This window comes from Dasypus novemcinctus, chromosome 1 (assembly GCF_030445035.2).
Source record: "Dasypus novemcinctus isolate mDasNov1 chromosome 1, mDasNov1.1.hap2, whole genome shotgun sequence".
NCBI classification, from domain to species: domain Eukaryota; kingdom Metazoa; phylum Chordata; class Mammalia; order Cingulata; family Dasypodidae; genus Dasypus; species Dasypus novemcinctus.
In genome coordinates, this window is record NC_080673.1 from 114,909,963 (window position 1) to 114,924,108 (window position 14,146).

Sequence of the window (14,146 nt, forward strand, 5' to 3'; positions counted from 1 at the left end):
CACTGGCAAAGGGGTCTGTGGAACAAAAAAGGTTAAGAACCCCTGCTTTAGAGCAATAAATTTGACCTCTATGATTGTATCATAAACTTTTAGAGCTAAAAGAAAACCAGAGAGCACTAACTGAACCTTTCATTTCATATGGGGAAAAAAAAAAAAAACTCAGAGCAGACACACTAACCAAAAACCTGCCTATGATTTCAGCAAATTAATTCTACAAAGCCAAGACCAGATCTTTTCTTCTGTGATTCCCAGTTAAAAAGGTTTTCTTCTCATAATGCTTTCTTTATAGAAATCTTACTAAAAGACTGTGAAGTATAGACATGTTAATATGCCAGAAATTTCAAAGGACTATGAAAAAAACATAAAGGTATAAATTTATCATAAATATGACCTAAAACAAATATACTAGCAAAAGTGAATATTTCCAGGTTTTATTATTGATTTATTCCTGTATTTTGCATTCTGAGAAAGCTCTTAAAAACCTATTTAAGGGGAGAGGATGTAGTTCAAGTGGTTGAATGCCTGCTTCCCACATGGGAGGTCCCCAGTTTGGTCCCCAGTGGCTCTTTGGAAAAACAAAGACAAATAACAAGCAAACCAACCAACCAACTCAAGGGAGCTGGTATGGCTTAGTGGTTGAGTGCCAGCTTCCCACAAAAAAGTCCCGGTAAAAATTTATTTAGATGGCTCAGGTTATTTTTTTAAGCTCTGAAGAAAATTTTGATGTGTTGCCTTTTACTAATTTGGGTACCATGATTTTGAAAAACACATCTTCATTACTTAGATTAGAAGTTTAAAAAATAGCTATTGTAATATCTAAGTAGTTGAAGGTTTAAAGAATTTTACCTGCGTGGACTTAGAGCCTTGCTTCTCGCTGTGTGATCCCATGGACCAACCACATCAGAATCACAGTGGAACTTGTTAGAAATGCAGACTCTCCGCCGCCCCTTTTCTAGACCCTAGCCCTACGAAATCTGAATCTGTGTATTAACAAGATTCCTGGGTGATTCTCATGCACAATAAAGTCTGAGAAGTCTTGTTTAGAAAGTTAGAAATCTCAGAACTTGGTCCTGTTTGTTGTCATTCCCTTGTCTCTTTCTTCCTCGCCTTTCTTTCTTTGCCACCCCTCTTAAAAAAGGACCAAAAACAAACAAACCATAAAAACATCCTTTGCCTTAGTAGGTTAAAAAAAGGACAGGTCGAAAGAAAAGTGTGTAGAAGAGAGGAGAGGAAATTCCTCTCTTAGTTATGGATGACATGTGGGCTAATTGGCTGATTATACTTACATGCCTTTGGAATGTTTCGTTGCATCTGGTTGATCCCTATCCCAGACCTCTTCCAGGTTCCCCCTGAGTCACTGTCCCCAAACCAGTGTTGTGTAACTGCACTGGGAGGTGGTCCACAGGAGTTTATTATACAGTGTTGAATTTACAGAGGGTGAGCCACAAAACATCAAAAGTAGGGACTGCCTGTTCCAGCTGAGGACAGAGAGCAGCAAGGGCTTTACTGTTGGTTATGCAACTTGGGAACCACTGTGAATTACAGGGACTGTGAGGTAGAAGAGCAATGGTTATGATTAAAACCAGAGTAAAATACTTAAGTCCAGGCCCCCTATACAAAGTTGGCTCCAGCGAGTTGTTCTTCTAGTGAGTGATGGATTAAAGGAGTGTCTGGTGTAGTGATTAAGAGTTTAGACTCTGAGCTAAAACTTTCTTGGTTCAAATCCCAGCTCATCCACGCATTGGCTCCATGACTGTGGACAAGTTGTTTCACCTCTTTAACCTCTTCATCCGAAAGTAGGAGAACAATATCACCTATCTCATGGGATATTGTAAACAGTAAATGAGAATATCTATGGGAAAACCACTTAGCACAATATATGCAACATAGCATTCAATAAATGTCAGGGTTGTTAAAATTATTTTCACATGATTCTTCGAATCATTTTCCCTTGTGCACAACAGCATGATTTTATATGGTTTTTCTGGGACATGGCTGTAATCCGTGGCCAACACAAAAAGCTGTAGCTTTAACTAAAGGAACTTACCTAAGGCTAAAGAGTGTTTGTTGATCACCCCAGGGGGAGAGAGTACTAAGCAGGGTGGGATGGCCGTGATAGTGGTGAGGGAGTGTGATCAAAGAAAATGAGAAAATCATACATCCCTTGAGGACCCTTACTGATTTGAAACAGATGAGATACACACTTACTTGGGAGAAAAAACCAACAGATGATTCTAAACAACATATTCACATATTGATACTCTACAGAATAATTAGGATGTTTGTGGTGATTGAAAGGCAACCATCAATATTGGACATAAACAGCTTTTATGTTTTCCAAGTGTTGTGTTCAAGGAAGGAAGCAAAAAGAAAACGATTAGACAAAACTCTGATTTGACTTCCACTGAAGATTTTTTTTAATCTGCTCTATATTTAACTACTTTGTATAAGCATAGACACGTTTGAATCTTGATTTAGAAGCCCACTCAGCACTAGAGGGCAGGATGTGAGAAAGAAATGATGTTATTGCAGTTAAAATAACTCCCAGCTGTGGGCCTCATTGTGGTTACATGAACATAGAGCACTGAGAGGCAAGAGGGGCAATGTTCTGAAGGGTGCTATGCAGGTAGTGCTTACAATTTCATCATTCAAATTTATGTGACAACTTTTAATATTTTCATTGATAATGAGACCTTTTTTAAAAAAATGAGAAACTAGATAAGGTTTATAAATTCTCAACCAAAGAGCTATATATTAGTCGTTAAGGTGAAGCATAGAACTTGAGGTATTTTCTATTCTGAGGAATTTAGGGTGAAATTTAGCTTAGAAAAGAAGGATTAGAAAGCAGCTGTTTGGAAAATCATCTTGGTATCTTGGTTCTTGTTTTAGAAGATGCTTAGGTCTGCAGGGCTGGTGGATAGATTCAGACCTAGGGAGTTGGGGGTGAGTAGATAAAGTTGTGGCAGGAGGGTAGTCAGCAGATACTTCATCAACCTTTTGGAAAAGTGGGAAGACCCTGGACTAGGGTTGTGGCAGTGGGGGCGAGGAGAAGAAACGGTTTTCCAAAGTCCGTTGTGGACTTGTCTGTTATGGCCTCTTTAAAAGAAGGGGAGTGGGGGAAGGGCACTGTTCAAGAATAAGCAAGGAGGGGCACCTCTATTTCTAGAAACAAGTGAAAAGCAGCATGTGTCAGTAGATGGTTAAACATCTTGTGAGGGACAGTTGGGGCCTGGCTAATTCTTTCAGCCTGTGATCTTCTCCAGGTGTTTGGTTCAGTCTCATTTTTGGTCTACTCTGACATTCTTTCCCTTTGCTTCTTTTCCATAGTGCTCATGTGTCCCAAGTCAACAGTGTTTCGACAACTGGAGAGTAAGTTATTTTTCCTTCTTTCCTTCCTCCCTCCCTCCTCTTATCCCATTTATTAAAGCAGAGAAAAGCAATTCTCATGGTGTAAAGAAGATCAAGACAATAAGCAACCAATGGTGGTTTTTTTTAAGATTTATTTATTTCTCTCCCCTCCCTCCCCCCCCCAGTTGTCTGTTCTCTGTGTCCATTTGCTGCATGTTCTTCTTTTTGTCTGCTTCTGTTGTTGTCAGGGGCACGGGAATCTGTGTTTCTTTTTGTTGCATCATCTTGCTGCACCACCCCTCCATGTGTGCGGCACAATTCCTGGGCAGGCTGCACCCTCTTTCACGCTGGGCGGCTCTCCCTATGGGGCGCACTCCTTGCGCATGGGGCTCCCCTACACAGGGGGCACCCCTGCGTGGCAGCGCACTCCTTGCGCGCATCAGCACTGCGCATGGGCCAGCTCCACATGGGTCAAGGAGGCCTGGGGTTTGAACCATGGACCTCCCATGTGGTAGACAGACACCCTATCCACTGGGCCAAGTCCACTTCCCCCAATGGTGAGTTTTAAAATAACTCTATACAGAGGAGAGGACTAAATAAGAAGTGATCCTACTTGAGCCTCTGTGTGGGTGTGTGACTAGAGACAGCTTAAGAATTTGAAAATATGAGCTTGTTGTTTGTTTAATTACAAATAATATCAGTAAAAAATAATATCAGGACCAATTAATATTCACAAAGCAGTCTATATTTAGGGAGGCATCTTGCAATGGAGGATGTCGGTAAATTTTAAAGGATTAGCTGTGTCTTTATGTCATCCTTCGTTAATTTTACTCAGCCTGCATTTTTGAGTGTCTGCAGTGTGAGGTTAGGGACCCAGAAAGGAAAGCAAATATTAGTGATGGCAACAAGTTTTTCCTTCACAAGGCAATGCAGTGCTCTATTCATTAGGGAAATCACAAGACTTTTTCTTCCAAAGGCTTTCAGTTGTACATAGATGAAAATGTAAATGCCAGTTACCTGCCCCTGCCTACCTCTCTGACTACCTTGCTCAGTACACTTCAGCCAGGTCACCTCTCTGTACCTGGAATGGGCTGGCTGGCTTCTGCTTCAGAGCCTTTGTACTAGTTGTTTCTTAACCTGCCTAGCACTTACCATTCACCTCTTTGTTCATATGTCATCTCATCCAAGACGCCATCCCTGAGCACCCACAGTCGTTCTCAAACCCTTTAATATTTTGTAGAGAATTTATCACCATCTGAAATAATATTATTACCTAGTTTGCCATAAAGTAAGCTCCATAAAAATAGGGACCTTGTCTCTGATGTTTATTGTTTTATCCCTAGTACCTAGAAGAAGTGTCCGGCATATATTAGGAATTAAAGAAATATTTGTTGAATGATTATTTCTTTGCCCAGTGACTTTTCCATTACATCTACCTCTCTTCCTTTCTTTCTGGGACATGTATAGGCCCTTTTCAAGCATCTTCCATCAGCAAGAACCAGGTATAGGAGGTAGGAGTATGTGATATGATAGGGAGGAAGAGAGAAGAATTGGAAGAAGCACTAATTGGCATGAATTTGCATCTAACAGAATGAATTTGGATTTTTTCTTTTTTGTTGGATAAGGAAGCAATCAGAGGGCAGAAGTGACTTCCCTTAGATTTATGAATTTTAAGGAGATTCCAAAACTATCCAAGACTAAAGTGTTCTTGCCTTTTGGTTTCCTGATAACTTTTCCTTCCTATATGTCTTGTATAATTTGGAAAAGACACAGGGTTGGTCTATGTGCATGTATTAATTTACCCACATTCCTTCATACTGCTGTTTAACAACCTTGAATTATTTGGGACATAGAGTTCTAAATATAAAAGTTTTAATTCCCATGTTAATTAGACAGTACTTGCTCATTATCTTAAAGTATTTTAAATAAAATTTATATGAAATTACTATGAGTCAATTATAAAACTACATTTAGAAAATTAAAGTTCTTTTTTAACTTTTCAAAACCATTTATTTAAGTGCATGCTACTTGTCAAACTGAGCACTTGAAAAATATATGTGTGACTTTTTTTCACACTGTGAGGAGTATAAGTTTAGAATTTTCCATGCCAAATAATTTAGAATTATATAGTATGGTGATGAAAGGATGTTTAGATACACTGAAGGATTATGCATCTTTTAAAATGACACTATTTATATCTCATCAGGCACTCTTTTCAGTCCTTTGTGCTTACCTAATTTCCTCAAGTTGAACAAAGAAAATCTATCCTTCCAACTTCTATAACATATTTTGGGATATTTGCATGAATACAGCTTCAGTTCTATACATCACCATTTAATTTAATAGAGCTTAGGAAATGTTATGTCATGTTGTTATAAGTAGTAATTATTCTGTTAAGTTTTTTTAAAAAAACAGCATTATTCCCTATATAATTATATCTTAAAGGTTCTCTAAACAGATAATAGACAGCATAAATTATTTGTGCTAGTTTGTCTGCAAATCACACTGTCTTCCTCTGCGGAAAGGGCATGATATCTGGAGGAAACTTGCTTTTCTAAAAATAGGTTCATTATTACTCTATAAAGAAAAAATATTTCCTCATTCTGCCTATTATTAAATGACCCTTATTTCCTGAATGCCTCCTATAATTGTTGCCGTGCTTGGTGAGAATTTCAGTAATCCTGGACTCATAGAAATGAGAAACAAAGTTATCAAATTAATGGAATTTGTGTAGTTTAATTTTGTTTTTAACATGCAATACAAATTTTTTAAAATTAGTGCCTCATCCTTGTCTTTGTTCCCCAAGATTTAGTATCTTGGAAAAACAGATATATCAAGAAGGATGGAAACATTTTTAAACTGAATCATTAATATACTTGACTGCTTGATTGACTTTGTATTCTTTTTTAACAGGCTTTTAGAAAGAACTATCCGTTCAGCTGTAGAACAGCATCTTTTTGATGCTAATAGTTCTGGAGGTCAAAGTTCAGAGGACTCAGAATCTGGACCATCATCAGCATCTTCCATTACATCCAGCAGGCAGCGACGACGCCATTCCAAGGAGCAGGATGAAGGTCGAAGGGCCAGAGACATGTATGTTGGCATTGGTACTTTAGCTTGCTTTGAGTTTTCCCTTTTTTTAAAAAAAATATACAAAAAAAAAACACTGTGTTAAATCACACCTGCTACCCTTTTCCCATTTCAGTATTTAGGTTAAAACTCTGAAAGTTTTCATTTGGACCATTCCAAACTTAGCTAACATTTGGAAATTTATACGTGACTGAATAAATATTTGTTTCATCTAAATGTCTGATGTGCTGTAGAAAACCACCTCTGATTTAATAAATTTTATGGCATCCTCATGAGTGTCTTATTTAGAGGAATCTTAAAGCATGGGTGGAGAAAGTTGCCATATGACTGCCTGGAGAAAAGTTTATTTTGTTTTTCATTCTTTTACTTATTTGACTGTTAGACCAGCTTTTAAACCAGCAGATTTCTCTAATAATTAAATACTAGAATGTCACTATAACATTCTGGATGTTGACTATATTTTAGTACAAGAAAGGTTGAGCTTAAGTCTAATCAAAAGAAGAACTGCTGAAGTTATTTATTATTAGTATGACTAATTTTAAGGCATTCCCAAAGCATGAATGTAAAGTGCTCATTTCGGCAGCACATATACCAAAGCATGAATGTAAAGAAGAGTATTAGAGGGAGCTTTATTCCCCATTAAAGGATTTGATAAAATATAGATGAACAAGTATTCTTCATATTATTTAAGAATTGTAATTCAAAAGGTCAAACAAAATAAATTTATATATAATAGACTATATTCATATATTTTTCTCTAAAAGTTTCAAGTTTGTTTTTATTTATGTACGTTTAGTCACTATAAAGTTATTGTTTTGAACTCCTTATTAAATTTCAAAGACTAAACCAGATCCTGCCCTCCCGCCTCATTTTTTTCACCGGGACTCATATTCTATATCAAATCATAATGAAAAAAAGGGAACTTATTTTTGCTCAAGAAAAGACATAGAAGATAAATAGTAAAACTAATTTCTAGGTTGAACACCACTGAGATACTTAAGGGATTTAATAATAAAGATAATTATGAAAATAAAATAGTGTCAGTGATATAACCAACAGACTTTTCAAATGGTATATGCAAAACTTATTTTGAAAAAAATTTGTCTTGAAGTTCGTGGTTAGGAGGGGGAGTTGCAGTATTCCATTCAGAAAATAGAAAAATTATAATAGAGAAGATTGCATTTAAAATTAACTACTGACTGAGCTTTATGGAAAGGTTTTAGAGAATATAATGATTAGTTTGTGTGCTGCCTAAGTTCCATTATACAGCAAGTACAAATTCTTCATTTAACACTGTTCTTTTCCTCTTTCTCATTTTTTGCAAGTGTATAGCAACACTTTGCAATTTTAAAATATTCCTGAGTGTGTCACTACGCCCTGCTTTCTATACTCTTTGTTTGGCCACAGGGACAGCAAATGGAGTTAGAAGGGGGGTCGCAAGCAAAGATGAATGGTGTTGTGGTGGTGGCAGATAGGGGAGGAGGGCAGTCAGGGTGGGGCGGGAGGACGAGCACAAATGGTCAGGAGCAAGCTAGGGCAGAGAAACGTAAAACACAGGCTAACCTCTCCTGCAGAATTTAAGCATAGTTTCCCAAGTCTAGGGATGTTTCTGAGATGTTATCTTCATTATTTTTTTACTATCAATGTGGGGGTGGTATGGAAAGGGACAGAGAATGATGGAGACTGACAAATCACTAAAAACCCTGCTCATGGAACTCTAGCCTTTCTCTTAAATTGTCTTCTCTAGTATTCCTTTCACCACCACGTATACTGCTTGATAACACACTCATTCTGGTCAAAAGCACAGCTGGCATTGAGTGAGGAAATCTTGGAGGACAAACTATACATAGCCTAGGTAGCTTACAAACAGGCTCGCCTTCCTCTCCTTGGAACATGGTTTAAGTGTTCAGAAGTGTCTTCCATGTGTCCTTGGTTCGCATCCTCCTCCTGATCATGAGTGCTCCATCCAGGCCCACTCTGAGCCACTTCTCTGAGAATTCAAGGTCTTTGGAGAAGAAAGGTCCTTATCTCCCTAGACCTCAGATCGGTCTATTAATTTTGCCTGTTCCAGTGTAGTCACAGGTCAGTAATCCTTTCCTTCAACCCCTCTATCCATGCCTTAATTCTAGGTACTCTCATACTTTTACTCACCTTCCTTCTTCCAGGGCTCTTATTTCAATCTTCTTTCCCTTCAGCTCTATTCTTTTCCAGCATCCACAGAAGGTGTTTTGGTAAATGCAGGGGGAGATTTTAAGAGTTTTTGAATGAATATATATGCTTGTATGTTAGTCCCTATCAGTTTTTCATTTTGTCTTCAATTATTTTATATTTAGAATGTTTTTATTAATGTTGCATACATCGTTAATATAACTTCACTAAATCTACATATATTTTACATTAAAAGTTATAGATACACAAAAAATAAAAGCTATGGACTATAAGACTAAATTAAATATAAATTGTTAAACATTGCTAAATATAGTGTAACTCTGAAAATATGATAATATTTAATTCATAATTTTGCCTCCGTGATAGCCTTCTAAGGCAGGATATGAATTTAGATTGCTGAATCAATAGTCAGCTTTCATATATGGATATTTTTGAGCCAATAGTAAAATATATTCGTCTGCTTATATCTTTAAAGCTCACTTTTTTCAAGATACAGCTTTGAGGGTATGGGGAAATGAATTAACTTAGTCATACCATGAGGAAATAAAACCTCACTCATTTTATCTCCCCATGTCATGGCAATTTGGGCAGGTGCTAGACTGATAGTTTAATTTACTCCATAACAGATTTAAAAAACAGTTTGCTAAGTATTTAATTTTGTGGAAACCATCTTATAGGGATGTTTAAAATACTTAAAACTATGTCAGGAACATTAGATGAAGAAAATTCTGTAATTGTGACATTTGTATCTGTTACTAAAACTAAATCCTGAAGGCCATCTAGGACATCTTGGCACTCCTTGTACTAGTAAGTAACAAATCCGCATGTCAGTTCAAAAGTTTTGGATTCTACAGGTTTTATTAATTTATCCTATTTCTATCAAGATACCTAATTCCGTGAGATTTAATATATTTAATGCATTTCTACTATGGTCAAATATTTTTTTACCATTGGGAAAATCAGTATGTCCCATTCCAGAGAAGACACCAAATTTTCTTCTCCGATTTTTCTTCATACAATAGTTTATTTTAAAATTTATAAGATTAAAAACAGTCTCCTGTGAATAATGGAATTTTTATGTAATGCTCTATTCTTCTTGTTTAAATACAAATTGCTTTTGGTCCAAGTACAAAACCTGTTCACTGGTAGAAACACAGCCCTTGCCAGTTTGCCTCTAGGAATACTTTGTATTTTAATGTGATTTATTTGGCATCAAGTAGTTTCAGGAGTGGCAATCTACTCAGATTTTGCTCAAAGATGCAAACTGAAATTTCCTGGCACTATTATGACATTGTATTATTAAATGCTCCTTTTACTTTCTAAAATAAAATTAAACTTTTTTTTTTCCCAATTCAAGGGGACTTGTCAACAAAGAAAATATCCTGTCTGAGTTCAACAACCTTGGTGATTGTATTTTGAATGTGCAGGAAATGGAAAAATTACATGAAAGTAGTTCTGGCTATCTTGAAGAAAGGAGCAAACCTAAACGCCAGAAATCCAGTACCAAGTTTTCTGAGCTCAATGAAAAGCAAAATGGTCTTGTGGTAAGTGAATATTTCTATAAAATATTTACTAGAAGTGAGTTAGGGAAATTGTGTCTCTTTTCCTAGCCTTCTCAAAAATAAGAAATAATTTCAGAGGATTGAGTTTCACAGGATTAAAGAATATGAGTTCTGAAAGAGGTCTTAGAATTAACTGTTGTATGTATATTATTTTTTATAAATATAAAATTGAGGCTGAGACTTTGATTCCCATGTTATCCAAATTGGTTTGAACTTAATCTTTCTTTTGAGCATTTTATCATATTATTTTTTGAATAAAATTGTCAATAAAGCATTTCTGCTATTTTCCCCATTCTATATTTTTAATCTATGTGAATATATTAAAAAATTTTAATGAGTGAACTTCAAGCAAAGTGAAAGAAAAATACAAAGAAGACGACGCTCAGCAAACTCTTCATGTTTAGAAATTTGGTTTCAAATCTACACTCTATAAAGTATATTCTTCTAAATTAATTAGGAAAAAAAGAAATTATTATCCTATGCAATTGTCTCAGTCCTGAATCTTGGATCATTAATTCAATATATATTTTTTGCAACTTGCTGCAGGCAAAACTAAATATATTTCTGTTTATTCAGTACAAGTATTAATATGCATCTTTTTGTAGGCTTCATTTTCTCTGAAAAGTGAGAATCAAAGATTGCCTTCTAATACCTTTAGTTTTAAAAAATTCACAGAAAAATCCCAGAGGATATACTTTGTAGTGTAACAAGACCTGGAGTCCCTAGTAAAAATAGGCAATATCCATTCTTACTGGGCAGTGTGTAGTCCTCTGATCTACTTTATTTTACTGACCAGTTTTTAGCCCCATACTAGGCTTTCCAACCATTTAGCAAAAATTAATGGACTACCTATTTTCCCATTGTCAATTTCTGCATCTGCCCTATATAAATGTACTTAAATACAAATCTAGAGGAAACATGTTTATGTGATTTCCCATCCCAATAGTACTGATGCTTCTAGAAATGAATGGATCAGCCAGAACCAACAGAAATAATCATCAACCTCAGACCCATGGTTGACACAGTTTACAAAATAAAGTTTGAAACCATTACATATTCACTATTTTTTGTTTAATATTGATTATTTAGTCTTGGTTTCTTGGGAAAAGTAAATTTTAAAATAAAGATACTAATTTCATTAGTTCTTTATTTGGCCCAATATTTGCCTATCTATCAAAGAGACTTAGTGACTGAACTTCAGGATGCAACTTTATAGCTTGAAAAGAACATATTTCTCGGTTTGAATTCCTTTTTACAGCATCTTAACATATCAATTTTTTCCCCACCAGGAATAGTGTCTTAAATTAGCTAGGAGGTAATAGTCAATAAAAGTGGGAAAGTACATTTATTCCTTATAACATGTGTTTGGTAAAATTATGGACATAGTCTTTGTTTAAAAACATTTGGATGGGAGATCCTGATCCCATTTTTATTTTTTAGTGTGTGAAAGGATTTGTCCCCATTATTGTTGCCAATTTCTGCATTCTGGGATTGTGCATGTCATATGTTAAGTGAGCTAACATGTCTTTGTTGCAACTAATAATTTTAAACTGCCAACACAACTTAGAAAAACTTCCTCATCTATAAAGTAAGGGTTTTCTCTGATGTCTCTTCTAATTCTCAAATTCTAAGAATTGGGAAACATAATAATGTCTAGTATTTAGTTTACATCCTAAAAGTTAAGTTGTACATTTTAACTTCCCACTTATTTTTAACCTTCTCATTTTATTTTTTACAATTTTCCTCCAAAACCTTTTTCCATCCCATTTCAAGTTTTTACACCCTGACCAGACATTTGTTTCTATAGCTGAAAAGAAATAGAATTATATGTAATTATATGTCTTCTGTATGCCAGGAAATAGTTTAGGTCTTAGAGATATAGCATATAGCATTGAGAAAACAAGCAAAAGTTTTTGCCCTCATGGAACTTGCATTATAGTAAAAAAGACAATAAATAAGGTAAATAAATATAACATAAAATATGTTAGTGATAAATACTAGGACAAATAAAGCAGGGAATGGGGACAGGAATAGTAAGAGGGCAGGCGTTGCAATTTTAGATAAGATGGTTGGAGGAGACCACACTGAGAATTTGACATTTTAGTACAAAGATCTAGGTGAAGTGAGCCAACAAGCTGTTCAGAAGAAATAGCAAGTACAAAGGGCCTGAAACAAGTGTTTATCCTGAATGTCCAAGGAACCACAAATGAGGTTGGAAGCAGTGAACAAAGTGAAGGGCAGAGGGAAGGGCAGATTAATTAGAGACTTGTCGAGATGCTGTCATTTTCTCTGAGTGAGATGGGAACTCTTTGGCGTGACATGGTCTGGCTTTTACTTTAATTCAGTCTGGCTACATGTTCAGAGCACAAAATATGCAGGCAAGGGCAGAAACAGGGAGACCAGTTAGGAAGTTACTGCAGTATTCTAGATTTACAATGATGGTGGTTTGAAGCAAGATGACGTCAGAGCAGCACATGCAGCCTTGAAGGCTGTACGCTGCACGACTCCGGGGCACCATTCCCATCGATGAAATGTGAATGGCGCCTCCTGGTTGTCATTGCAGTGACCATGAGGTAGAGGGTAAGAAGTGGGTGGATTCTGGATATTTGGAAGGAAGAATTGACAAGATTTGCTGACAGATGAGATGTGGGTTATACAAGTAAGAGAGGAGTCAAGGATGACTCGAAGGTTTTTGATCTAGGAGACTGGTGTTGCCAATTTACAGAGATGGGGAAGACAGAGAGGAGGAGTTTTAGGAGTACTAGCATAGATTCAGTTTTGGCTACGTTAAGACCAAGCTGCCATTAGATATGTAAGAGGAGATATCAGGGAGACAATTGGATTTTGGGGTCCAGAGTTCAGTAAAGATGTATAGGGTGGAAATACAAACATGGGATTCATCAGCTTTCATATGATATTTAAAGTCTGACGTAGGATGAGGTAACTCGTGGAGCAATAAGAGAAGTAGCCCAGGGACTGAGACCTGAGACACATCAGCATTTAGGGGATGGCAAAATAAGAAGGTACCAGCAAAAGAGACCAAGAAGGGGCAACCAAAAAAGTAGAAGGAAAACCAGGTCAGTTTAGTGTCTTAGAAGCCAAGGGAACCAGATACTTCAAGGAAGAGAGAGGCTCTCATGATTGGGCAAGTAGAAGACTGAGAGTTTGACCATTGGATTTAGCAGGGTGGAAATTATTAGTGCACTTAATAAAAATGGTTTTGGTGGAAGATGAGAGCAGAAGCTATTCTCCAGAGGAAATAGAATAACTGAAGACTGTGATTAACAATTTCATAATGATCTCACTAGCCCACAACACAGCTAAAGAGGAGAATATGATGAAGACCTAGAAAAGTATCTTACAGATATGGTTATCTCTGAAGTGAGAACAGTCCAGGTACTTTATCCTTTGTCCTTTTGCAGGTAACATCGCCAGCAGAGACAAAGACAGCAAATAATTCAGAGCTCAAGAGTTAGCAGTAGTGAGGGCCCATTCAGAGCTTTAGATTACTGTTTTACCTCTAATAAAACTCTCCTTAAACTCCTAGCTCACACCTGGACCCTTCAGTCACTCTGGTAAGAAAACCGTATCTCCTGCTTTCCTTTGAAGAACTGTGACAGCCAGCTTGTGTTTCAACAACTTCCCTCACCCTGCTTCAGAATTTCTCTGGATATCCACCCATTTTATTTTTTTACCTACTCAAATGAAAACATGATTTTCCTGAATTCTGAAGTTGACTTCTAAGGTTTAGAAGTATCCTTCAACATTCTGTTTTCTGCATCCATTCCGCAGCCCATACATGCATACAAACTAATGTACACACACACGTTTTTAATTTCTTCCTCTCCATTGGCTCCTTTCCATTGGCCTAGAAAATTGTCTGTCTCCAAAAACTTCCTCTCCAGGACAGTTTAGCCCTTTGAATCAAAAGCTGAAACACAGTCCTGTATTTTATCCAATAATCCTACTTTTGCCAC

General features: G+C 36.6%; 1 protein-coding gene across 3 annotated transcripts in view; it reads left to right on the top strand.

The window, feature by feature from the left end:
• The window catches only part of FAM13A (family with sequence similarity 13 member A), a 432,557-nt gene that overhangs the window by 362,958 nt on the left and 55,453 nt on the right, over positions 1–14,146 (top strand). For 2 of the 3 annotated variants that reach the window (XM_071215588.1, XM_004480543.5), the window contains exons 8-10: positions 3,328–3,369; positions 6,262–6,441; positions 9,965–10,151. In XM_071215588.1, the coding sequence (XP_071071689.1) occupies positions 3,328–3,369; positions 6,262–6,441; positions 9,965–10,151 (409 nt within the window). The remainder of the gene's footprint in view (positions 1–3,327; positions 3,370–6,261; positions 6,442–9,964; positions 10,152–14,146) is intronic. The other variant, XM_058295541.2, reaches the window with a different exon arrangement.